Source organism: Rhinolophus ferrumequinum, chromosome 19 (assembly GCF_004115265.2).
Source record: "Rhinolophus ferrumequinum isolate MPI-CBG mRhiFer1 chromosome 19, mRhiFer1_v1.p, whole genome shotgun sequence".
In the NCBI taxonomy this organism is placed as follows: Eukaryota; Metazoa; Chordata; class Mammalia; order Chiroptera; family Rhinolophidae; genus Rhinolophus; species Rhinolophus ferrumequinum.
The window spans coordinates 21,166,770-21,193,369 of record NC_046302.1 but is presented as its reverse complement, the minus strand read 5'-3'; the positions used below and the strand labels follow the sequence as shown (position 1 = coordinate 21,193,369).

Here is a 26,600-nt window from a genome sequence, read left to right as displayed (position 1 = left end):
TTAGAAAGCAGCAAATTTATTAATTAAAATAATGTTCAGAGGAAAAATAAAACAAGCATTTAAAAATGTTTTCAGCAAAGAAAAGAGTTAGGTAGAATCTTGGATATACATTTCCTGAAACAGTAGTTAACACTTTTAATGGAAAGCTGTGACATCACTGAGGTATTAAAAAAAAATAGTACTTATAATTAATTGCATTAATCATGAAGACTAAATTTATCCTCAGCCTCTATAGTGTGTTAAGGATAGAGATATTTACCCAAGAAGAAAACTAACATGGCATTCTTCTGTGCGGATGTAATTTTCACTTGACAGAGTGTGTATTCGTATGGTAGGTGTTTGCTTTTCATTTATCCACTTAGAGTTTTTTATCCTTTTGGAAATTTATTGATTTAGTTTGTGAAATACAGACAGGAGAGGAAAGAAAAGGCTATGATTTGTGACAAGTGTACTTCCTGAGCAAAATACTTATCCTGCTTACCGTTCTGTTCTATCTTTTCTTCTGAGATGTAATTGACATAAAACATTATATTCGTTTCAGATGTACAACATAATGATTCCATATCTGTATCTATTGCAAGATCATTATCTCTTATCAATTAGTCTTTGTATAATATAAAACACAGAAATATAAGACCTCATTAACCTCACAATTTGTCAACAAATTATAATTGTAATTATAAACCATGTAGATCTCTTGATTTTACTTTTAGAGAATTGCGTTTTGACCCCTCCTGTCAAAAATGCGAATAAGGTGGAAATGGGTGGTCTTTCCGTATCAGAATGATGTCCTCTTTCCTAACAGGATTGCAGGCATCGGAAAGCAGTCAGGAAAGGTTTGCACTGTGTATATCCACATCCCATCTTGCCAAAGGATAAATAAAGGGCATTCATTCATCAACTTTCAAGCTGCCACCCCCTTTTCTTTTCCGCCAACCCCCACCTCTCCCTGAAATTGAGAGTGGGGGGAGGTTCTGATTATTTTTGCCTATTTCGAGCAGAGCTAGGCGTGAACAATTAAATTTAGGGCTTCCCTGTGGTCTGTGAATAACAGTGCACAGTGCTAACCATCAGGGCACAAAGGCAGACGACAAAAAAAGGCTTTTTTTATTTTCTGTTTACCCTTCAGGACACTGTTTACTTTATCACTAAAGGGGAAGTTATCATCTCATCCCTTTTGGAAATTGTACTGGGTTTATTCTCTAGCTTCCAGTCTCATACTGTCCAGCGATAGAGTGGGTATGTCAGCCTGGGGCTAGGGCATGGATATAAGGCCTCACTCTCTCCCCCTACCTCCTTGACCCCCAGTATCTGTATGTATGTGTATGTTGGTCCCTCTGTCTGCCTGTGTGTCTCAGGTTTTGCTCTGTCTCTCGAGGGGATTCCCACTTCTTCATTCTCCCCTCACTGTCTCATTCTCTTTTCCTTGATTTTTCTGTCAAAGCTTTTTCTTTTTCTCCCTTTCAGCCAGAATGATTTTTCACCTTTTCTCCCTTTCTCTAAATTTACTTCACAGCAGATTGTCTTGTAGTAAATCACCAAAAACCCAAATAGCACTAAAGCATTCTGATACAACATTAGCATTTGCTTAACAAGCACAAGATAAACATTAAACAAAGAACTGCATTTCTTTATTAGAGGCTGCAAGATACATAATCCATGAGCACAAGAAACATGGGACCCAGTGGATATGCAGATGTGCGTTATTTCATTGGCGCTGGGCGGCCTTGTTAGAAAAGGTTTTCATCTGAAGGCTTGGGGGTGGATGGTTGACTGTCCCTGGTGGGGCTGTAACTAGATACAGAGACTGTTGCAAGCTAGGCTGGGCTCCCTGGTGGACGTGCTGATTGGACAGCCTGAGGAAAACTTGGGAAGCATCGGGAAGTGAACTCAATCACCTTGGGGATGATAGGGTAGAACCAGATGAAGGCATTTGACTTCTTTTGTAACTCCCACTAAGGACAGATTGCCAGTACGATCCAGCCTCCATAACTGCAAATCAGGCCCTTTCCCCTATGCCGATTTCATTAGAATGGCCAGCATGGTGCAAAGAGGGAAAAAAAAAAAGGTTAGACACAGTAATTTTACAGGCAGGCGGGTACAAAAAAAATCTGCATAATTAAGCAGTCAAGGCTGCTAATAGGGGAGTTTATATGCTCTGGGACCAGGCAAGGGCAGCACATATGGATATAGCACTGGATATTAAATCTACGGCATGCAGACTTACTTCAGGGCCCTCAGAGAAAAGGCTAATTATAGAGAGAGGAATTGTGTTTACTGGTCTGTCTTGGGCAAAGATGGTGAAAGAAGTGCAACCAAGTTTTGCAGTTAGACATGAACAAGCTGTTAATAGAGATATCAAAATATGTGCTTGTGGTTGTTTCCTATCTAATCAACACAAAATTATAGATTCTGTGGACACTTCCCCCACCCCATGTTACCTGCTCTAGACAAAACACTTGGACTTAAGTTTCGTACATCAAGTAGAGGCATAATGTCAAGATGCATGGGATAGGCGTGTGTTTGTTATTAAGTTGCCACAATTGAATCTCAGCTGTGCTCTTTATCATCAATAAATTTTATTTACCAGTTTAGCTAGCCCTGTTTAAAACTCTCAGTGCTTCTGGGCGTGAGCTCCAAGTCAGCACTTAAATATACATGGTTCCGGCATCTGAGTGGAAGTTGCAGTGGGCAGGGGTAAGCCTTCCGAGAAAGGGTGTGTTTCTGGAAGGGGCGCTGATGGGTTGGACATTAACATTTCATAATGCAGATCAAAGGGAAAGCGAAAACCCAAAGGCCCCTTTGTCACGGGCCCCTAACGACAGACAGCCTCATCCACGAGCTGAGATGATTTCTCCAGATTATTAAAGAGATTCATTTAATACTTTTATGTATGTATGCATATATGTATGCCTGCACTTATTTATTTAATTCCATAAAAGAACGTTTTCCAAAGAAGACAAGAGAGCAGGCCATTTGTCCTGGGCTGGATGTGCCAAGGCATGCCTGGTGGTTTCAGGGGACTGGAGCCTCCTGCAGATTTCGTTTGCAGAGAAACAGTCTGGACCCTTTGTCCGTTAGGGGAGCTTCCCGTGGAAAACAGCAGCGCTCGCCTAACGCAGATGTGTGGCGGTGGGCTCTGGCCATTTGCAGGCCTGTTGTGCATTCCGTTACTTCCCCCAAACAAGAAGGGCCACAGAAGAATCCCATGGCCTCGGCTCAAGATGCATTGAAACCTGGGGCTTAGGAAAGTAAACAGCATCTGATCAGCCAGATATTGGGTCAGGCTCGCCTGACATCTGTGCTCTTCTTAGAGGCAGGGAATTCAGTGCTGATGAGAAGACCCACGTCTGTGCCTCAGAAAGAGAGAGTGGCAGAAGCTAATGAATGGCCGGTTGGGCCCTGAAAACCCAGGAAAGCGTCACATTGACCCACAGGGTGCTGTGTGTCTCCCTCTTATCGGCTCATTGTTCACCACCTGACCAGGGTGTCCCTTTTACTGAGACCAGCTGGCCAAGTACGAGTAGAGCAGTCAAGGTAAAGAGGGTAAAGGTCTTGAGAGACTAGTATAATGCAAATACCCAGTGCAGGTATTTCATACAGGAGTTTTGAAATGTATTTTTTTCCCTAGCAACTGTTATAAGCTAATTGGGTTTTTAAAGTCAAACTAGACCTCAGCATTTTCTCAAACTCAGAGTCTTCTTCTGATTTCCAGAGGTTATGGTGAGGTGGCATTCTAAAGAAAGAAAATGGTGATTGCCCATGGGTTAGTAGGGATAGTGCCGTAGCATTGAAAGAACTTATTAAGACATTCTTTTTATCCCATTCTTTCTACTTGAGACTTAAAACTGTAAAATAGAGAAATATTTATAGGGAGGATTCAGCAGAAGCTCGTACCCGGAAAATGGTAGCAGCTAAATGTAGAATGCATGGGGCAGGGCCTGAGCGTCATTTTTCTGCTCGTCAAGAGAAAATGAAATTGACCAGAACACTAGCAAGCAGTAAGTAGGTCCTGCTAGAAAAGAGGAAAATATTATTTTTCAGATAGACATAAATATAGAGAACAGGCTAAACACACAATTGCTTTTATTTTTTACCTTTTGGGCTGATCAGAAGTAAGAAAGCTAAGCAAGAGGCCTGCCACTGGGAGAGGAATGGTATGAGTTTGTCTATGTGTTGAATTGTTTGGGATCCAAAGAAGAGCCAACCATGTAGTCCTACCCAGTCCATGGGTGGACTCAAAATCCCTTACAGCACAGTGGCTTCCCAGGTCTGTCTCCTCCCTCCCTCCCTCCTTCTCTCCCCTCCTTCCTTGTCTCCTGCTTTCTCTTCATTCACTCAACAACAATGAAAAAACACAATTGCCTGGAGAACAGACCTAGTAAGTGATAAGGAGGATACTCAAGAAGAAATGTATCTTGTAAGGGAAATAAGATATGTATTTATGCTAGGAGGGAACATGTGATAAATGCCCTAAAAGTCCTGTACAGTGTGGTAGGAATTCAGAGGAAAAATTAACTCTGAATGTAGGGAAGAGACGTGGCTGAGAACTCTGTGGCTGTCTTTCCCATTCGAGCTGTACTCTTCCTCATTTCTGAAGGAGTTTTCTGTGTCATCCCAACAAATACACTGATAGCTTATCTAAACATTCGTATCCCTCCCTCTCTGCGCATGTGTGCATGTGTGTGTGCACGCGCATACACACACGTACACACACACAGTTAGGATGAGGAGGATGAAGGGGAAAAATGACCGGTATTGTGATGGCACTGTCTTCAGAGGAAGAGGTTTTCAGAAGTGGATAATTTAACAGCGTTAACGTCTTCTGAGTATTTTAAAGTTTATCATTCCCATATGCTGAGATTTCTTCATAAATGTCTGGGTTAAGTTAAGAAGGTCTCTGCTGGGTCTGCCCACAGAATCCACATGTCCAGGAGCCCGACCACTGCTGCTCCTGACAGCCCCGCAGATGTCTGGGCGATGGAGGCCCGAGAGGCGCGCCCGCCATCCCTGAAGCCTGAGCCGACCTTCCCAGGCTCACTGCCTTCCGCTGCGCAGTCTCCGTGTTTCTGTCCTTGCAGCCACTGTCTTGGTTCTACCTGTCAAGTCCTACAAGACCCAGAACTGCTCTGGGGCAGCTAACATTACTCACCACAGAGGAGAATGCAACTTCTGTGGAACTCTGACCTCCCCTCTCTCTCTTGCGTGTAAATACACGTGTACTGAGCCCGGTGATTCTCTCTGCCCCACAGCCTCTTGCTTCTTCTGCTTCCCTCCTTCTTTGTCTTCTCTGGAGGGGAGGAGGGAAATATAGGGAGTAAAATCAATTAATGAACTCTAAAGAGTAAACATATTTGATACAAGATATTCCAACAAATGGAGCAGACATTTGCTTCACCCTTAATAACAAAAATAACTGCTCTTTAGAGTACTATCGGCCAGGCATTGTGCTGGACACTTGATATGGGTGACCTCAGTTGAGTCTCACTTCTCAGCCCTGTGATGTAGGCACTTGGGCGCTCCATTGGACAGATGGTTCTGCTAAGGCAAAGTTAAATAACGTCGGTGAGATTACATGGTTGGTTAGTGGGAGGCCTGGGCATCACACCTCCCGCTAAGTGATTGCAAAGCCTGAGTTTTCAGAATCACTCCACCGTGGTGCGTGGGAAGAGAGGCTTTGCAGATAATGTCTATGATGACTTTTATAAATCCTATCTCTTCTGTCCACTACAGTGTAAGTCAATTTAAGCCTCTGGTAAAGGTCTGTGTTTGCTAATTCAGAGGAAAAATTAACTCTGAATGTTAGCAAACATCGTGCATGCCACACATATCAGGAATTTTCCTCCAACTGTGAAAGCAACTTTCACCACAGTGGAAAAACGAGAAACTACAGAACTGGCCTGCTGGCTATCAAACCTTATTGTAGAATAAGATTGTGTTTTTTATAAATTAAAAAGGGTTTAGTGGCTGACCATTCAATTTCTGAGTTCATCAGAAATTAATATTTAATCCATGTGCAAGAAAGCTTAATTGTGTTTGTGACCTGCTTTCTTACATATTTGGGAGGGTAGAGATGAAAATGGAGAACGCACAGTAGATGCATTTTACTGCCAGAGTGGAACTTTACAGTCGTACCAGGGGACCTTTTGGTAATGTTTGTAATGTGCTGCTATTGTGATTTAGGAAAGAAAAATGCTACTGCTGGGCTTTATTTTCAACGGATTTTTTTTTAAACATCAATTAATGCAATCAAATGTAGTACAGGGAAATCTAACTTTTTATTTACATTTCTGGGGGCCAGAGAGGGTTTGTTTGCTTTTGTTAACTCCAATCATTTGAGCTGTACAATGTATGGTTTTCTTGGTATTTTCCAAATCAACTCAGTAACTTATATTTAACAGTCTATGTGAAACTCTCCACATGAGGAAGAGAAAACAGCCTTGTAACTGGTTCCACTTGTTGGGAAACAAATGATTCTGCCTTGCTACACAGTTTGAAAATAATGACCTTTTTGGTTTTTAAAAACAGATTTAGTTAATAAAATGAATCATATCAGTTTTCTTACCCATACCAGCAAAATTGAAATATGCTATTTCTTCATGAATTAGTCAGATGTTTGAATGCCAAGTTTTGAGCTCAATCTTGATGAATTTGAAAATAATAACCTATAAAAAAAAGAACATCATATGTTTGGCCTTAAACCTTAAAAGGGTACTAAAATAAACCATTAAGAGAATCAGAAAGGTCCATGCTGAAAGAACATTTTCCTAATTTTTCTCCCTAGTGTGATTCACTGCCTTAACTAAACACACATCATCAGCCCAAGCTGCTGGGTGATCTCTTATCCTCCTGAGCGTACGGACCCAGTAAACTAAGTATCGTGGATGGTTTAACCAAAAACTTGGTGCCACGTTAAAATTTAATTTTTTTCTTCCCCATATTCTAGCCTAGACCTAGATTTGAGTCCAGGTCTCTCAGTAACTACTCATGTGACGAGCAAATCAGTTATGTTCTTCCTAGATTTGCGTTACCTGGACCAATCCATGTTATTAAGCAGATTAACTGAAAATTAATGCATATAAACCCACACCACACATTTTTGAAAATTGTAAAATGCTATATAAATATAAGGAGTTGTCGTATTTCTGACCATCGTCAGGTCGAGATAATGGGAGGAAGATGCACCATCTCTATAGTCTTAGCAATGGTAAGAGCCTCCTTCTTGTGGGGCTTTCAGAGAACAGGGGGGCCTGAGTTTAAATTGTGTAGACACTTCATTCAACTTCTTGTGCTTAAAATTCACATTGGCCTGAACACAAAGAATGATCTTCTGCAGCAGATGAGGTAATGTGTAGACCTAATAGGGTGAGTTAAGGCCATAGTGACAACTCTGATTTGGAATTTCTCTGCTATCCCTTTAAGACAGAATTTCTAGTATTCATTTCAAAAACGAGATGCCTGGATTCTAGGTCCTCTGTGTGTCACTTGATTGCCATTTTCTTCTTTCCCACGCTGTTCCCTTTTGAGGGTATGTCCACTTGTGTTGTGGGTGCCATCAGATAACATAAGAAGGCTCAGAATGAACGAGTTGGACCAAGATACCAATCTAGCTCTTCCTCGTCAATCCTGTGCTTTCCACAAGCGTATGGTGGTCGATCGTCTCAGTATGTCTAGTTCTCTGAGATTTTATTTTATTTTTAATTCTTTGAAGTAGCTGAGCCAATATTTAATTAAGGAAACTTCTTTTCCCTTTCTAGGGAAGAAAATGTATTTTGTTACTGAGCATTCTCCTCTAAATATAACTGTCGATGCATGGTCAGTCGAAGTGATTGGTTGAAAACATGCTAACCATATGTACTGCACGTCGTTCCTTTCTGCACACTCATGCAATGCTAATCTGTATTTACCCACTCTCATTTTAATTTCTGAACTGTCTTTCTTCCAATATTCAGAAAAAGGAGAACATTTATTGCTACCTCCTATCAAACTATTCACCTCCTAGCTTATCCAACAGTTACTATGCTACAAAATTATACAAAGTATTTACTTTTCTCCAGATTGTCATATATAAAAACTCTCATGCCAATCAACCTCTGTCTTGAAGAAACCAAACATTGCTATTGCTTTTCAGAAGCAAAGGAAGAATAGGAGGCCAAGATATCAACATAGGCCACCGTTTACCCTGGACTTTTATGTTTTTCTTTACCAAGAATGAAATCAATAATTGAACTTAAGTGATTTGCTTTCAGAAAAGATATAAACTTTATAGTTGTAAGTATCAGATTGCTACTTAGATTGTTTAAAACAGCATTGGAATTCTATGCTGATTGCAGCACATAGCAGACAGGTGCAAAGCAGAGCGTTTCAATATATATAAAATGTTCAAAGCCATTGATAGACATTTTAGTGACATTTTTTCAATAGATTTCCTTTTGTTTTAGGAAATTATGAGCCTTTTTAATATTGACACTGTATACAATATTTAAATTTTTTAAATGGATCTTGAATGAACTAGATAGAGTTTTAGAAAAATTGTCATCAAGATAGGGGATTAAAAATTTATTGTGCCCAAAGCATCTTTATAATTTCGCATTATAGTCTTAGAAATATTTAATAGCTTTGCAGAAGGTAATACGAGGAATTGCGGTCTGAGCAAGAGCTATCCTTAATTATTATGTCTCATTCTTCATTTAACAGATACACTTATTAACTAATCCATGGTTTTTGTTAGACCCACTTCATAGTCTTTAGCTTGGCTTTTGACCTAACAAAACACCTAGGAATATCTACTTCTTTGCTATATTTCCAAGCTAAGTAGAAATAAGAAAAAAATCTTTGTTATAATACATATCTTGTGACCATCCTTCCTTCCTTCTTTCCGCCCTCCTTCCCATCCTCGCCCTCTCCCCCTTCTTCTCTCCCTTTTTCCCATCTCAATAGATAATAACTCTCTCACCTATGTTGCTCTTGACTGACAGGAAACAGACAGAAGGAAATAGAAGTGAGTATGATTCATTGGTATGCCAGTAACAGCTTGGCTTCAGAATCGAGAGTCTAGATGTGCTGGTGTATCCAGAATGATGCCCAAGAGAGAAAAGTAGGTTAGGAACATATTGAGCTAACCTATTTTCCATACATAAGTATGGAGTTACCTTTTCAGTAAACCACACACTTAGGAATACGCATGCAGTCCCAGTTTCTTCCCAAATGCTCGATTTAGTACCATATCAGGGAGTGATTCGGGCACTTGAAGAAGTAGAATTAGTTATAGGCAGAATAGAATTAAGGAATCAGCCTTTGTTTCTGAATAATTATAATTCCATAAAGGAGAGCTCAAGCCCAATCTCATCAGGGTTTCAGGTGACAGTTTAACCAAATCACTGGGTTATTGCCATTGAGAGAAAGCATCAGCATTCAGCCATGGGTGCCTTCTGTGTCAGAAGTTGTATAATCATGAATGTGTCTTTCAGATTGACAGCTCAGACCAGAGTGCTCTACCGAGAATCGTGTTCCTAGCTCCTCTGCAGATCTGGAGATATGGGGAATTTCACTTTCCATTACCAACAAGAGCTGCATATTAGCTCTGGCTCCACTTTCCTGAAGGGAGAGGAGTGCTTTCACAAGGGCAAGACGGACTTTAATAGTCATTGCTTAGGAAATAGGAGATCTAGTAGATTGGAATGAATTCAGGCTTTGTCTTGTCAGGGAGCAAAGGAGTAACCAGGTGCCACAGAAATGTAAATAACTCCTTGCACATCAATAAAAGACCTAACAAGACAGTAACTTTTGCTTTGCCTAGTTGACAGCTTAAATTTTTGAACTTAAGAGGAAAGAAACTTTCGTTTTTTTAAGTGAGGGTTTGATGGGACACTGTACTATTGAGTTCAGGAACCCTGAGTTCTAGTCCTGGCCATGACCAAGACGCTTTGCTATCACGGCCATGTCAGTTAATCGCTCTAGTCTTCTATTTCCTCATCTGTTAAATGAACCCAGAGTCAATTAGATTGTCCCTAAAGCCCCTTCTAACCTTTATCTAATATCCCAAATACGTAACATTTACCCTTTCTTTTTTCCCTACACATTCCTAGTTTATTGCTTCTCCTCCATTTTACGTGAAAAAGCACAATGTTCTGGGATCTTTGGAAATACTTGGGCCAACAAATACAGTTTTGTGAGGTATTTATTAGAATCTTTCTTCGTAAAAGGATAATGCCAAATCGTGGTCAGCCAACCCTCTTGTGCCTTCACAATCGTGTTTCCCATATCACTTTTCAGATTTCTCGCAGCACTGGGAGAGTTATTTGTTTTTGGAGGCTATGTTAATCACCTTAGAGTAGTTTTATGTCATCCTCTATTTTTCCTTAAGCATTTTCTTTATCCAAGCTATAGTATAAAATCTCTAATACATTCACACACTATTCATTTATTTTTCTTTTAAGTGTGGTGTTGCAGGTTTTTTCCCTTTGCTAATATACCTTGACACCTTATAGTTGTAACCTGCTGTTCTCTTTAATTGCTTATTGTTATTAATTATATAGTGGTAACGTAGTTGGCTGCTTGAGCCACTTGGCTGTAAAGAAATTCATTTATCATTATTGCCATTGGAGCTACAGAAAATTGCCAGCATTCTATCCAGAGATGAATGCTTTTGAGCTCACATCCAGCAAAATTTTGAACATGGGTCAAATCCTTAAGTATTTCCTTTCTGCTCCTACCCTTTGCTTCTTCTAGTCTATGCATTGAGTACCTTCATTTTCTCTTATCTTTTGTGTTCAGTCCTTGATTTGCTGCCCTTCCAATGAAGTTTATGTATTATTCTCAGCACTCCATTTAGGGTCTTGTTCAAATAGTACCCTTTACTTTCTCCTCATATTCCTCACCCTAACTTTTCCTTGTTAGAGGAATTTCTTTTATCATGCGAATAACATTCCTGCCTTTACAACTTTGTTATATGCACATTTCATTTTAAAACATTATGCAGATCGGATATAGCTTTAAGCCGTGCCTTTCAAGGAAAGTGACCATTATGACCTTAAGAGTAACTATGAACCCCTTCGACCTACACTATAAATAATTAGATGTATTTAGATTCCCAAATTAGGAGACTGACAGTATATGAATGAATGAATGAATGAATGAATGAATGAAGCACGTATGTAAACATGGGGATGTGTACTTGCACATCCCCAGCTACTTCCCGATATCTGTAGTTTCTTTAAATCTGGGCTTAATTTACTATTCATGACCCCACAGCTGCACATGCCACACAACAGCCAGGCCAGAGCACTCTTCTGCCTTCTGGCAGCATGACATTAAATTCACACTAGTTAAGCCAACTTAAATTGAGCCTCCTTGAACCTTCCTAAATAAAACTAGTGGCCTTAATTACAATCAGGCAATTTAAAGGTTATGGAGCTCTAACTAGTACTGCAGTATATCACTTTAATAATGCACAGGAAAATTTCTCTAAGGGGTGGCATCGTTTGATTAGAAGAATTCAAGTTTCACAGCACATTTCCAGTAAACTGTTTTTAGAAATCTTATTGCATTTATTGCGCCATTACCTTTTTTTTATTCTTCAAGGCCAAGTTTCTAAGGTCACACCAACAGAACAATAAAATGTGAGTCATTTGCAAATAACGTGCAGTATTGAGATTTTTGCATTGCTGTTGGTGATTTTCATAGTATTGCCACAAAGTGAAAAGAGCAGGATAAAGTCCCTTAGACATTGGAGAGATTTGGGCCCCGTTTAGCCCCTCATGCCCCATTGCAGATGTGATTTGTGCTTCGTGGTGAACCCTGATTCCAACACCACAGTTTCAGAGAGACTGTGTCATCTTTGCAGTGGCCATCAATATTGTAAATTTCTTAGAAAGATGATGAGATTTGGAAATGCCCAACTAGTTTCTTGTCTTAGCCTGTGGGCACTCCAAACCCCATGGTTCTTGAGATCCATAACATGTACAGAAGCTGCTGCACCTCATTCCATCTCTTTTGTTTGATTTGCGTTTTCTTTTTTTTTTGAGGGGGAGGGTGTTCATTCTGTTTTAATATCATCAGCAGCAGCAAGCTATGCTTTCTAGCAAGGATAAACAGTTTTTCAATATTTGGAGACTTTCTCATTCAGATAACGAGTGGCTTTATGCTACGAAGAGGAAGGAAGGAAGGAAGGAAGGAAAGGAAGGAAGGAAGGAAGGAAGGAAGGAAGGAAGGAAGGAAGGGAGGAAGGAAGGAAGGGAGGGAGGGAAGGAAGGAAGGAAGGGAAAGAAGGAAGGGAAGGAAGGAAGGAAGGAAGGAAGGAAAAGAAAGAAGGAAGGGGAAGGAGGAAGGAAGGAAGGAAGGAAGGAAGGAAGGAAGGAAGGAAGGAAGGGGAAGGAAGGAAGGAAGGGCCCTGACCCTTGCCACAAACTTGGCATAGTAATATGAAAACATACCTGATGAGAGCTGTGTCAGGTGCCAGCTGACGTTGCAGGCCGCTGCCATGTGAAATTAATGTGGACTATCTCACCATCTCCGTTCTCAAAGGTTTTCCTGGATAGACTTAACTTTAAAGCAGATTACATTTAGTGTATGCTGTATGAAGTATCCTCTTTCAATTTTACCAATTTGTGTTTTTTTTTTGTACAGTACTCGAAGGTAAATATACCTGTACTGCCACCAGTGCCAGAAGTCCCAGATGTGAGGGCATTAATAGTAGGTATTTAATATCAAACAAGAGAAATTTTAAACAAAGAGTGAAATAATTGCATACATCTGATTTAACCAATTAGTTCAAAGGATGGGGCTTTGTAATATAAGAATACATAACTATTGATAAAAATTGTTTAAAACATGAACTATGGGTCATGGATGTATGGTATAGATACTTCTCTATGAATTGGGACAATTAAAAGGCAGTTATCCCTTCATTTATGTGGTTCTTTGTTGTATTTCAGGTATAAAATACGTAATAATATTTTTCCTCTTGAAATAAGGGATAAGTTTCGACTCATAAATTTCTTGCCAGAGCAAAGCTGGCAAGTAAGACTGCTACTTTGCTGTTAATGCTTTCTTTTCCAGAGCATTTTAATCTCATTTTAGGAAACAATGAAGGCAAGCAGTACAAGGTAAATTTTGCTAGTCCAAATTTGTCGTATGCATAGGGATTAATGCACAAAAGAATGGAGCAAACTTCTGAAACTCAATTAATAAGTAGTTAATATTGTTTTGGTATTAGTCTCGGCATTTTGTTCTGATGATGTTAGACATAGAACTAGCTAAGTATATATTTCCCATAAATTCAATAAATATGTATTGAGTCGCAGCGATGAGCCACATACTGTTCTGGGTACTTGGCATACATCAATGCACGAAACAAATGCCCTTGCCCTCCTGAAACCTGCCTTTTTGCACAAATTGATAAATAACCCAAACTGAGTGCTTGGCACTTTCTTGGTATTAAGATGTCTGGGCAGCCACCCTCTACTCTCTCACAGGCAAAGCAGGAGCTGAAGTGCATTACTGAATTGGAAACCTGCTTTGTCCAATCATATTGTATGTCTGATTATTATGGGAAGTTCAAGGGGATTTTTTATCCTGTCTTTGTATGCTCACAAGCTTTCTGTCAAGGCAGCGAACAGAGCGGCACTAAAGATTAGGTCTTGAAAAACTTTGTAAAAGAGAAAGGGTTAGTTTCACGTATTTAAATGAGCATAAATAAAGAAGAAAATTGTTCAAGTAAACTGGGTCCCTTTCACTGGAAGACAGCGACATAGACTGAAAGCAAAGCTTTATAGAATAAGCTGTTTTTTTTTTTTTAAAGCAATCCTAATTTCCAAACAGACCTAGAGGATGGATTTCAGACTCAGTTGGTCTCAATCCTCACTCCCACACCTCTACTCACCATTGCCTTTTCAGGACTAACAATATTTTTACTAAGAAACATGGGTATTACTTTCTTCTTTCTTTAGTTAATGATTTTTATCTTGGGGGTAGGGGAGGGGAGGTCAAAAAGTGATTTTATTAGTGCCTTACCAAAAACTGATATTTGATTTAAAAATAAAAATAAAAAACATTCGAAGCCCCAGTTTTTACCTTTAAACCTATTTGCTGGCGCCCTGTATGTTTTCCTGAGACTTCAACTAGGGGGTCCGTGTTTAGATTAGGAAAGTGGAGAAGAAAAGGATGAAGAGCTGGAGCTACAGACATACTGGCCAGGTTTGAGAGGTATCTTTGTTCTACATGCTTCTCCCTAATTCCAAACTTGTGCCAAAACATCGCTCCTGAGTCCCCACACGTGGAAGGAAGCACCTTTGCAGTGGGTTGTTTGTTTTAGTGTTTATTGTTTCAACAGCATTGCAGTGTTTTCTCCTACATGAGAATATTTTAATAACTACTACTCACAACCGATAATAATAGCCAAGGAATTGGATGATATTGCATCTCAGAGCGTCTGAAATCCCACTGCCTGACTCTCCCATCCCGACCCACCTGGACCTCCTGCTAGTTTCCAAGCTGCTGATGTTTATGAGGCTCTAGGCAGCCCCTGGGCTCTTTAAAATCTGCTGGGTACAGTGCAGCCTACCCCAGTTGAATCATTTCCTGCTCCAGCCTTGCTGAGAATGAGAAGTTCAAGACAGGAAATAACAGTGTCAATATCAGTGGCTTTGCTTATGAAGTCCAAAACACGTGGTAGCCTTCAGACCACTGGCCCGAAACAGATAGTTAAACGCAGACTTGCACCTTGTAGATCTCCTTGAAATAAGAGTCTGGCTGAGACACACAGAATGTATGTCATTTTGCTTTTCTTGAGCTACCTAAGGGTTAGCCACTTGGTGCATGAATAGTCCAAGTCAGGGTACCCGGCGTTTATTTACTCTTAGTATTCCCACTGCCCTTTCTCTCTTATTGTGAGTCTCGATGCTTGGATCTCATATCCCTCTCTTGTGTGGCATAGAAATCCTGGCAGTGACAGACATTCCCATGTTGCCAGTGAGAAAAATCCAAGAAGGTGCTAGTGTCAGCCCTCAAGCAGCATTCATTTTCACATTGACGTGTTCAAAAGAAGAGGGCAGAACTTTTTAACTAGTGTAAGGAAAAGGCTCACACAATATTCAGTGCTCTCAAATTCTGCCTTACTTCAGGGGCCTAATGACTAATCTACTGGCAGACTTTGAGGCCTAAGTAATAGTCTCCGTTGCCAGATTAGCACCTCAGTGAGTTTATGTTGCAGTTGTGAAATATGTGCGATACATAATACAACAAATTATAGTGGCCAGAGCTCTATGGACCTAGAAAGATGTGATGGCTGTGTGCATGGCAAATTACACTACAGTCTGCCTATTTTTCTCCTTCTGGTTTCTAGGGTGAGCCAACGTAGCCAAGGGGTGAGTTTTGTCACGTATGGCTTTTCTTTGTTACTCCTCAGACCCCAAGCTTATAAATGTGTGCTTGGAAATTAACTCAGGGAAGAGGAGAAGCAGAGGAAAGGGTTGGGGGTTGGGAATTGGTTTAGGGCATAGTTTTCTTGGATTTAGAAATATATATAAGTATATAGTGGTACACGCATTCAAACTGAAAAAATTATATCTGCAGGGCATTTGATGCCTCTGTTTGAATTCTGAGGGCAGAGTTTCCTCCCACTCAGCTCAGAGCTTTTAAGCATGGCCCCAGCCACATGATAATGCGCCAGGAGGGGTTTGTATCTTTGGACTTTAGCCTATAGATTTATGCAGTGGAAGGTGCTGGAGGACCCTTTGGCCAGTCTCGAGGGTAAACGGGAGAAGGAGTTCTACTTATAAACCGTTACAAATCGGTCCTCAGTAATGGCTGCAGTGTTGATTAGACGATATAAGGGGGTCCCCAGTGATTCCTGGGATAACAGCGACGTGTAAGTCAACCACTGAACATTTGCTTGTGGCTGCTCTAGATTTTTGTTTTTATTGAAGGAAAGGGAGTAGAAACATGGGACACATAGTCTGGAGGCTGCTTAAAGGGTTTCTCTTGTTTAAAGCTTATATTGAAATGTCTGTCTTGTGATAGACTAACAATTGCTATGTTGGAGCTTATAACTTGAGTTGTACTTCAGCATCCAAATGGTAACTCTTATTTTTCTGTTGCAAATTGGCTGATTAACACTCGTGTTGGTCCAGGTTTTATAAATTGGAGAGATAGAAATTATCATTTCCTTTTGAACTGGCCTTAGACAGATTTTTGTTCTTACAGAACAGTTTTGTAAGTGGTTATCATATTCTCTACTAAGGCAAGGAGGTTTATTGCAATTGTGTTCAGACTCATTCATTTGAAACATTTAATATTGGAGTAAATATTTCCATTAACGTCAGTCTCTTCTATGTAGACTGGATTCCTGTTTACATTTATATTCACACTTAAATGAAGATTAACAAATGGAAATAATTATTTTAGCTGAAATTTATATACATGTGAAATTACTTCTCAATTGTACCCAAACGATCTTTCAGCATGCTTTAAAATGGTTGACCAGGACCAGAAGTGGCTGGCCTCCAACATGTTCTCAGTGGTGAGAGCTTCACTCTTGCCTTTCCTGACGTTGGACCCAAGTTCTGGCCCCATACATGCTGCCCTCCCGCCCCATCCCAGTATACAGCAGAGAGGGGTTTTCTATTTGTTCTGGAAAGATACAGATTTATACTAAAAGCTCCATATTCTCCTCATTAAGTTGACTAATTTGCACTCTGATGTTTCTCCCTTTCCTTGTGCTAATTTCTGCTTCCGCATGTATTTGGTTAGAATACTTTTCAGTCTGAAGTTCATTATTGGAGTTTTTCTGTGTACTCCATTATATTACTCATTTCCTGTCTAGCTTTTTGGCTATCAGAATTTCAGTGTTGTAATCAATCTTTATTAATAAGATGTATATAGAAAGGGTAGTGTTTTTTATTCTTTAGTTTCCAAAATTGCCTACAAAGGCAAATCATGCTTATGTAGAAAATCTGGAGAATATAGATGAGCAAAAAGAGGAAGAAAAATCCAGAAGTTTCATCCATAGATCCCATCGGTAACTCTTAGTAAAAAAAAAAAACAACAGGCTGGACTAGCCTATTATAGCCTTAATGGAATATTGTAATGGTTATTAAATCAATTGACTCAGAATCTCTTTTTAATAAATGAGTAAGCCTGTATTATCCAATTACTGTCAGCTGCTACCTTTCTGGAGAGCAAAAATGGTTCCTTTGATTGAATTTTGAAAGCTTTTGGCACCTTTAGGAAGAAAGAAGAAAAAAAAAGGCAAGGTGCAAGTTGTGGCTTCGTGGGCAAAATCCTGCGTCTAAGACTCAAGTTCACCTGAAGTCGGAGGTGTTGATAGCACCGCCTCATGAGCATTGACTTTAAATTAAAACCACAGTTATTCCTTACTGTACTTTACTGCTTTCTACCAGATAGGAAGAGAAAAAGGAGAGAAGCTCAGTTTTGAAAGGAAATAGGTCTTAACTCAGCCAGATCCTGCAATACTGAAATGTTAGGAATTCTTTGAAAATTAAGACACTGCTCTTAGCCACATGATGTAAATACTAGAACGCATAAGAGTTGAATTGAACAGAGACTCTGATTAAAGATAAACTTTTGAAATTCTTATTATAAATAAGTTTGATTAGTTTGCCATTACTGTCTATCCCCACTCTTTCCATTAAAAAAAAAAGTAACATGAATTCTGTTGACTAGTTGGAAAAATGTTTTGGGTCTCCCATCTCTCTCTCGTTCATTATGCATTTGACCCTGTGCTAACAGGTAAGGGTGAGCATGACTACAGAAGCTAAAAAAGGCGAGAGAAGTGTGTGGCTTTTGTTGATGTATCATTTGCTGTGTTAACAATTCAGATATTTTCTTTTATCCTACTCAAATAATTACCAAGTTATTTGTTGGGAAAGACCTCACTATGTTACGTAGAAATAAAAGGCAGGTAGAACTTCCTACATGTTTTCAGTATTTTAAACTGTAAAGAGTTCTGTAAAGGCTAGATGTGATAGTTATTATCCTTAGTGCTGTCACGTAGTGCCTTCAAAAATAAAGTGTGGAATTCATGAAAACTAAGTCTGTGCTAATAATGCATAAATATTTTATGATTCTGTGTCACCTTTTTGTGAATTCACTTGACTAAATATGGATTATTTCACATTTTGTGATGGAACTTCTCTGTTCTTTGCGTAGGAAATAAATAAAATTCGAAAACGACATTTTCATTGTACTCATACATATATCTCTTTTTTTATTTTCCTTTCCATTATTTTTCCAAACAAAACACTCATAAATCAAGACAGATAACATCACATTAAAGGGCATCCTAACTTACATAATTCACTTTATGTTCGTGTAACAGTCAATCATTATCTCCAAGAAAATCCAACAGGCATGTATGTGTTACTTTACAAATATTGCAAGTTTAAGAATTCTGGAGCAAATGTGTATACCTGCTCACACCCATAGGCCACATCCAGGTTTTTGTGCAAAACACATAATTTAAAGATTTCAAGATGAAATTAGAACTCTTAATTACCTTCTTACTATCAAAATAAAGGCATACAACATTGAAGAGATAGAAAACCCTTACATGTGGCAAGTCTTTCTGGTGATTGACTTACTGGCCCAATTTTCTACAATAAATAGTGTTTCTTATATTTCTTAATATCTAAAATTTGGAAAAATTTTGGTAACTTTAAGATGAAAAAAAAAAAAGAACAGATGAAAAACCCTTGATCTTATATAATCCCTAAAGCTTTTTGTATAACCCCTTGTCATGTCAGTATGCACAATTAAACTCCTTACATAATTATAATCAAGGAATTTACTTTGCCACCCAAATACAGAGTAGGTTTTTATCTCTTGTGAAATGTAGACAGTATTGGGTGGCTTAATTAGTGCTTTGCTTCTCTTTTTACAAATTCCAATCCTCTGCTTCTAAAGACTCATACTTGTGTGAGAAGAAAGATTAGGAATACAAATAGAGTGATTTTACTCCTAGTTAGCTAATAATAATTCACTTTGTAATTGGGCTTTTGTGTTGCCAGTAATATCAACTGGTGAAGGACTTAACACATGCATGTTGTCTTGAATGAAAGGAAACAACTTTGAAGTATAGACTTGTTACCCCCACAGTGTGAATTTGTCTTTCATTCCCTGGATCTGGAATATCCAACACAGATGTTCTTTAATAGCGTTTTTAATCATTGCAAATAAGAGAAGATAAAAGTAAATTGATAACAAGCCAGGTTAAATTGCAGCCTCTTACCCTTTACTTTTACTAATAAGCAGTCTCGGGAGTAGCTCATGTATGCTTTAGCATATCTGGTAAGGCCACGGACCCTGAGCCAGGCTGCCTGGGTTTGAATCCAGACTGCCTGGGCTTAAGTTCTGCCTCTACCCGTTATTGCCCCTGTAACTCAGAGCAAAGTCACTCAAACTCTCTGGGCCTCGTTTTTCTCATCTGTAAAGTGGGAATAATAGTAGTATTCCTCACAGGGTTGTTGTTTAATCAAATGAATTCATACCTGTAAGCACTTAGAACAACAGTATCTGAAACACAGTAAGCACTAAAGAAGTATTAGGTTGTTCCAATGCTACTGGTTTTCACTTCTTACGATTGAAAATTGAAATGAATTAGGATAATCCCTAAGTTTTAAATTTCATAAACATTTTTAATGAGTAGAAAAGCAACATAAAAATAATGGTTTCTATCTATAACACAAACGCTTCACTTTATATAGCAATTGTTACATCAAAATATTTTTCTACCATCTTGTTCCTAAGACATCAAAGAATAATCCAGGATTGGTCAAAAGTGAGCCTGGAGCTCGTAAAAGTGCCTTTGGAGAAAGACAGGCAGAATATAGATTGGGGGTAAAACTGAAATTATCTAACAAAGTAAAGGGAGCAATGAACTGAGAAGAGACGGGGGACTGGGAGTACCAAGAAGAGTAAAGAGCATTTATGAGATACTATAAGCAGTAACAATATTTAAAAATTGCTAGAAAATCTTGGAAGTAGAAAAAGAAATTCTTACCAATGGGAATACCCATAAGAACTTTACGGTTAGAAATAGAAACTTCTAGAACCTTCTAGATAAACCAGAGGAGAGGCCTGAGGAAGAAGCTGCTCGTTTTCTTATGGGTCCTTTATTTTAGGACTTTGGAAATACACAGCCCATAAAATTATGATAACTAGAGAAAAGGAGATGCCTCATTATTGATATGCCAATTAGACTTTAAATGCTTAATGAAATGCATTACCCTAAGATAAAATCTGCCTTCTGATTTTCTTTGGATTTTAAATTCCAGAAATGTTTTAACTTGATATAAATTTGTTAATAATACGAAATAACCAGACACAATATATACTAGTACATATTTGGTGATGCAAATGGTTTATGTATGCAATTATATTAATAGTTAACTTACTAGTCCATGAAAGATATGATGGGTGTCAACTTTTCTGTTCATGTATTTTCCTTAACAGATGAAGGACTGAACCATGAATGCAAACTCTGCAGCCAGACCTTTGACTCCCCTGCTAAACTCCAGTGCCACCTGATAGAGCACAGCTTCGAAGGGATGGGAGGCACCTTCAAGTGTCCCGTCTGCTTTACAGGTAGGAAGATTACTTTAGGAAAACTCTGGAGAGTTTCAGGGCCACATCCATCATGTCTTTCCTACCAAAGCATACTTCCCACTGCTATGGCCTTTTACAGATATGACTTCAGTTCAATTTGGGGAGAAGATGTTTGATTTCTGCTTATTAGCATTATTGATTGCAGCCTACTTAAAGGCTCAAACCGGCAGGAAGGTTAACCATCAGGCTGTACACATGGCATTTCAAGTTCACTCAAAAGTTTGCACTTTTCCATTTGGAAAATGACATCCATGTTTTGTTCACTTTTCTCCTCTTGACGTTAAAAGTTTACCAAGGCAAAGACTGCCTGCACCAAGCTGCTTTTTTAATCACAAGATGTTTGACTAAAAGTCAATCTGAGCAGCCATGTTGTCAGCACATGTCTGTTATTTAAATATGAAAAATTTTATAACATTCCCCATAAGAAATAAAAAGATATTATTAAAATCCTCCCAAAATTCTTAGATGAGGCATTTATTTCCTATATAGTTGGAATTTTTAAAGTAGAAGTTGATATAAATTTACACGTTTAAGAAGAAACTTTTATTAGATGTTATAGCAGTACATTTTTCAGCAGCAAAAAAAAAAAAAAATGTAAATCAGAAACTATAATTCAAGCCCATAGGAGTTGAAATATGATCACACACATTTCTGGTACTTCCCCAACAATGACAAAGTTATTTTGGAAAATCTTTTGTGATTATTTTGCATGTGTCTTGGACTCAGTGGTTAAGTCCCTCAAGGCTTTGTGTTTCCTTCATATTTGTCAGAAAAATCAAAACAAAACCAAAATACAGTCTCTCAAAATTGACTTCTTTGTTTCCACAGCACAATTCCAAGCTCTGATTATTGACCTTCACCACATTCAGCCTGTAGATTTCCAACCTGTAATAAAATTAAAGAAAGAGAGGCCATGTTCATTGCACAGTTAGTGCAAGAAGTACCTGCGTGTGCTCATGGCTCTGCCTTCAGCGTGTGCCTGCAAGGCTGATTCAGTCAGTAATTCCAGCAGCCACTCCTTCTTTTGGAACTATTTTTTTATTCTTCCAAATTTGTATTTAAAAATCTATAGTGTCCGGTTTTTCCCGTCACGTGGTATTTATCTTAAAATACGAGTCAAGAGTCTGGGTTCTTTATAAAAGCTCATAACAAGTCTTCCTAAGGAGGACTGGGTCCTAGATCTCCTCATGATTAAGACCCTAATAAAATAGTTCTTTCATGTTGTGGCCAGAAGCCAATAAAATGTGTTAAATGTGTATGGACGTTAGTTGCAAATCTGTCTAAAGACCTCATTTCTGTTTGTTGATGTAGGTAAGAGACAAAAATGCATTAATCATGAACAGTCTGCATTTTCTGTGCTCACAGACCTGAATTGTTTTAGAGTATCTTGAAGTAATTTTATAAATAACAATTTAAAAAAAAAAAAAAAAAAACCCTTCCAATATAAAGCATGTTAGGTGGGAGAGGAAATCTGAGCAGTTTTTTAAGGTAATGAGAAATGTGATTAAAATGTATGACTCATGCGAACAATATTCTAATATTTTAGGTTGGCTGGCAATTAGAATAATTTTAATGATTAGAGTAGAGTCAAAGTCAAATGCCAACATCTTTAATAAATCCTCTCCCTGCCTATACAGATTAATATTGTAGATGCAAACTTTTTTAGGTCACAGTGCACCAGGCATCCATCAGAAGTCAGTTCTGCCAACCCAAACACTGCCTCTGGCATATACAATTTAATTATTAATAGTATGTCTCCTAGGTAAACTGTTACACAGTCTTAGGGCCTTGTTTTGTAGTCATTAAAATTGAACATGTTTATATTATTGAAACCCTTGCATTCAGTGTGTAGGCTGAGTTGATCTTAAAGTATCCAAAGAGAATTTACCTGGGGTTCTGTTTCACATTTATAGACAATGCCCCCGAGTAGCTGTGGGATATAATTTTTAGCATTAACACATTTAAATAGAGAACTGTTTGCTAGCTATAACTTTGGGCAAATACAATAAACAGGGTTTTGGCATCTATGATTTCTTAACCTGTGGGTTGCTGAGAAATAAGAGTCATTTCTGTTCAGACAGTGCTGTGCATTTGACAATTTTCGGATTTATTTTTAAAAGATTTATAGGGAGCTGGGCTTCCATAAACCTTTACTTTGGAGCTGTTTGGGTTGAATTAGGTGCTGGGTAGAGTGCATCTTAACAAAAGCCAGAGACCCAATGAGCAAAGGTGACTCAGCTCTCTCCAGGTCCCTAGCAGTGGTCGCACCCAGAAGACGCCGTTCAATCTAAGTCTGGATCTGTTCATGGGGAGCCCTCAACTGAGGGCATTTCAGAAAGAAAATAACCCAAAGCTCACCATGCTTTTCTCATTTCAGTATTTGTTCAAGCCAACAAGTTGCAGCAGCATATTTTCTCTGCCCATGGACAAGAAGATAAGATCTATGACTGCACACAATGTCCGCAGAAGTTTTTCTTCCAAACAGAGCTGCAGGTAATGTCCCCATGAGGAGGACTGGGATTGAACTCAGTTGCTCTTATAGGAAACAAGGGCATTTTAAATCTGGATTCACAGTATCACTCACCCTGGGCCACCATGATGCTTTGTGTGTACTGGGGCAAAGGGAAAATTAGAGGCTGGATTAACAGACACCAAAGTAATTTTGCCTCTAGCTGCTGTCAATCATAAAAAGAACTAGAACAGACCTATAATTGGACCTTCTGACCCAGTGTGATAGACTTAAGGGTCAGGTTTATTGGACTGTGGGATCATTCACCTCACTTGTCACAGCTTATTCTCCCAAACCCTGTTTTATTCATGTTCTGTTCCCTCTGGGCTCCAGGTTGGATGGATATCCAGGTTATTGTTGTCCTGAGGGGCTTAAAATTGGAAGGGAGGAGGGGAAAGAAAAAAGAAGATGGAATCTTGTCCAGTGTAAGCTTCTTTCACTTAATCAAATAGAATAATTATTACTTAGTAACAGCCTTATAGTTAAAATGTTAACACCCAAAGATAATTGGGTTGTAGTCTTGAGTGTCCCAATTGCTAGATGTGACCTGGCACAGGTCCATAATGTTTCTGAACCTCAGATATGAAGAAAGGATAGATAAATTAAATGGAACACGGATGTGTTGTTAGTTAAACATGAAATAATAGGTCTGGTTATAAAATATAAACTATAATATATGATATAAATGTTTGGTTGGTTTTATTGTTCTTAGCAATAGACTGATAGTTTAAAATATGAGTAAGAGACCTGGATTCTATCCCAGAAATGTCACTTACAGTAAAGGGAAAGTAACTCTTGTTTTTTTGCACGTTTGTTTTTTTCTGCTACTTCTTCTGAAAAATGGGCATAATACTTATCCTCATTTTTCTTATGAAATTTTATATATAAGTAACATGTTTTTGGTTAGCCTAGTTGGTGCCCTTGGAGGAGAATGGATTTGAACTCAAAATTATTTTATTATGAACAGTATTATTAAAAATAAATTTGTTCAACCTAAAATGGGATGGGAGTATAATAGTTTTTTTTGCATTGACTCCCGTAAACAACCTGAAGAGGAGCTGCTCTGGTTGAAGCAGGGATTCAGAACCCCACCTATTCCTTACCCCATGTCCCATACTATGGACCCTGGGGCAGCAGTGCGCCTCCTTGAGCTCTGGAGAAGGCAGATTTATGTTAATTATGTGTCAAAATAAGGAATTTAGAGTTTATCTTCTCAGTTATCATTCTGTAAGTGAACAACTAGTAAATGGAGGTAAAATAAAATATATGAAAAAATGAGTGAGCCCATTTAATTGACATCATGTGTCAGTGGACCAAAATTAAAATCACTATCTTATTTTTTATCACGTCTAAATAGAATTCTACTCTGTCACATCTATTTGTGAATTGAATATAGAAGATGGCCCAAGTTAGACTATTGTTTAATTTATATCTTACTAAAGTAACTTAAATTTCTGTTTGAAAATATATTCTTATAACTCTGTGGAGGATATGAACAATACACCTAGTAGTACTGCTAATTAGTGTGTAAACTGTGAAGCCGAATTAGTAACAGCTTACAATCAAAGTTGTGGACATTCTGTAGAGACTGACTTCTATCAAATGTTCTTGAAAAAAGTTTGCAGTAAAATCCCACTTTTATACTTATAGAAATCCCCCCTTACCCAAGGGGGAAAACATTCCAAAACCCAGTGGATTTTGGCCTGAAACTGAAGATAGCACTGAACTCTATATACGCTGTTTTTTCTTATATATGAGGTATGATAAAAAAATACAGGGATCGTTTAAATAAAAAAATTATTAAAGTAAAAGACACATTACCATTAATCCTCCTCAAAATACTCATCCTTGCTTTGAACACACTTATCCCATCGTTCTTGCCACTTTACAGTTCTGGAAGTCCTCTTTCATGAGTGTCTTTAGTTGTGCTGTTGTGGCTGCCTCAATGTCCTGAATCATTTTGACTTTGGGGACGAGCCAGAAGTCGTGGATGAATAAGGTAGATGAATAAAGTAATGTTTTTATTGGATAGAAATTGCTGTAGACCAGAAGCGATGTGTGACACAGAGCGTTATCATGATGGAGGATGATTTACAGCACACTTTAAAACACATCTCTCAATCGTAGCCCACACCCAACTGACTGCATCAAACAAGTTGAAACTTGTCACACACTGTTACTGAAGATCCCTGGCTTTCTGTTGAATGGCACTCATCAGCAGCATTCACTGTATATTTTGATCATAATGGAAAAGGCTCCCTGTCACAGTCATTGCTTCTGGTATGGCAATTTCTGTAAAATAAAAACATTACGGTGTGTCCTCATCCACCTTATTCGCTGGAGCTGGTACCATTCAACTTCTGGCTCTTCCCCAAAGTCAAAATGACCATGAAAGGTAAACTCAGGACAATGAGGCAGCCACGACAGTGCAAGTGAAGACACTCACAAAAGAGGACTTCCAGAACTGCTTCAGAAAGTGGCAAGAATGATGGGATAAGTGTGTTTGAAATGAGGGGGAGTATTTTGAGGGGGATTAATGGCGATGTATATTTTACTCTTATAAATTTTTTTTATGTAAACATTCACCGTATTGTTGGATCACACCTCATATACGTACTTATGACAAAGTTTAATTTATAAATTAGGCATAGTAAGAGATTAACAACGATAATAAAATAAGACAGTTATAACAATATACTGTAATAACAGTTATGTGGTCTCTCTCTCATAATCAAGAAGGCTAAGTGACTAAAGGGCAGGGAGCAACACAGCATGGATATACTGGGCAAAGGGACGTTTCACGTCTTGGGCAGGGCAGAGTGGGATGGCTAGATATTTGATCATGCTACTCACAATGGCACAAAATTTAAAACATCAATTGTATATTTCTGGAATTTTTCATTTAATATTTTCAGACTGCAGTTGACTGTGAAAATATAGTCTTATGACTCTGTAGAGGCTATGAACAATACACCTAGTAGTACGGCTAATTAGTATGTAAACTGTGGAAAGCAAAACCATGGGTAAGAGGGACTACTACTACATTAGTAGATTCTAATGCAACTAACCTGATGGTCTTTCATTGTCTTTCAATGTCTTTCATTAAAAGAACCCAACACGAAGACAGTGGTGGCCTGTGGCCCGTTGTAGGGCCACAAAACTAAGCAATTAAATACATCCTTCAAGACTCCAGGTTTCTTTCATGGTGTATTTTAGGGTTTCATGGTACATAAAGTATTCACTCTTTTCTACAATTAGTATCGACCAGTGGTTCTCAAACTCTTTGATCTCAGGATGCCTTTACACTTAAAAATGATTGAGGAACAAAGGGCTTTGAGTTATGTGGGTTATTATCTATTGATACTTTCCATATTAGAAATCAAAATTGAGGAGTGTTTTAAACACAAGAATACACAAGCATGTAATTCTACTAGCTGTCAGAGAGATGATGATACCACAAGCCAAGTAG

General features: G+C 38.5%; 1 protein-coding gene across 6 annotated transcripts in view; it reads left to right on the top strand.

Annotated features, from left to right (window-relative positions):
* ZNF521 (zinc finger protein 521) overlaps positions 1-26,600 on the top strand; it is a 280,797-nt gene that overhangs the window by 229,816 nt on the left and 24,381 nt on the right. For 3 of the 6 annotated variants that reach the window (XM_033087527.1, XM_033087526.1, XM_033087530.1), the window contains 3 exons: positions 12,628-12,693; positions 20,470-20,601; positions 23,000-23,115. In XM_033087527.1, the coding sequence (XP_032943418.1) occupies positions 12,628-12,693; positions 20,470-20,601; positions 23,000-23,115 (314 nt within the window). The remainder of the gene's footprint in view (positions 1-12,627; positions 12,694-20,469; positions 20,602-22,999; positions 23,116-26,600) is intronic. The other 3 variants (XM_033087529.1, XM_033087528.1, XM_033087531.1) reach the window with 1 other exon arrangement.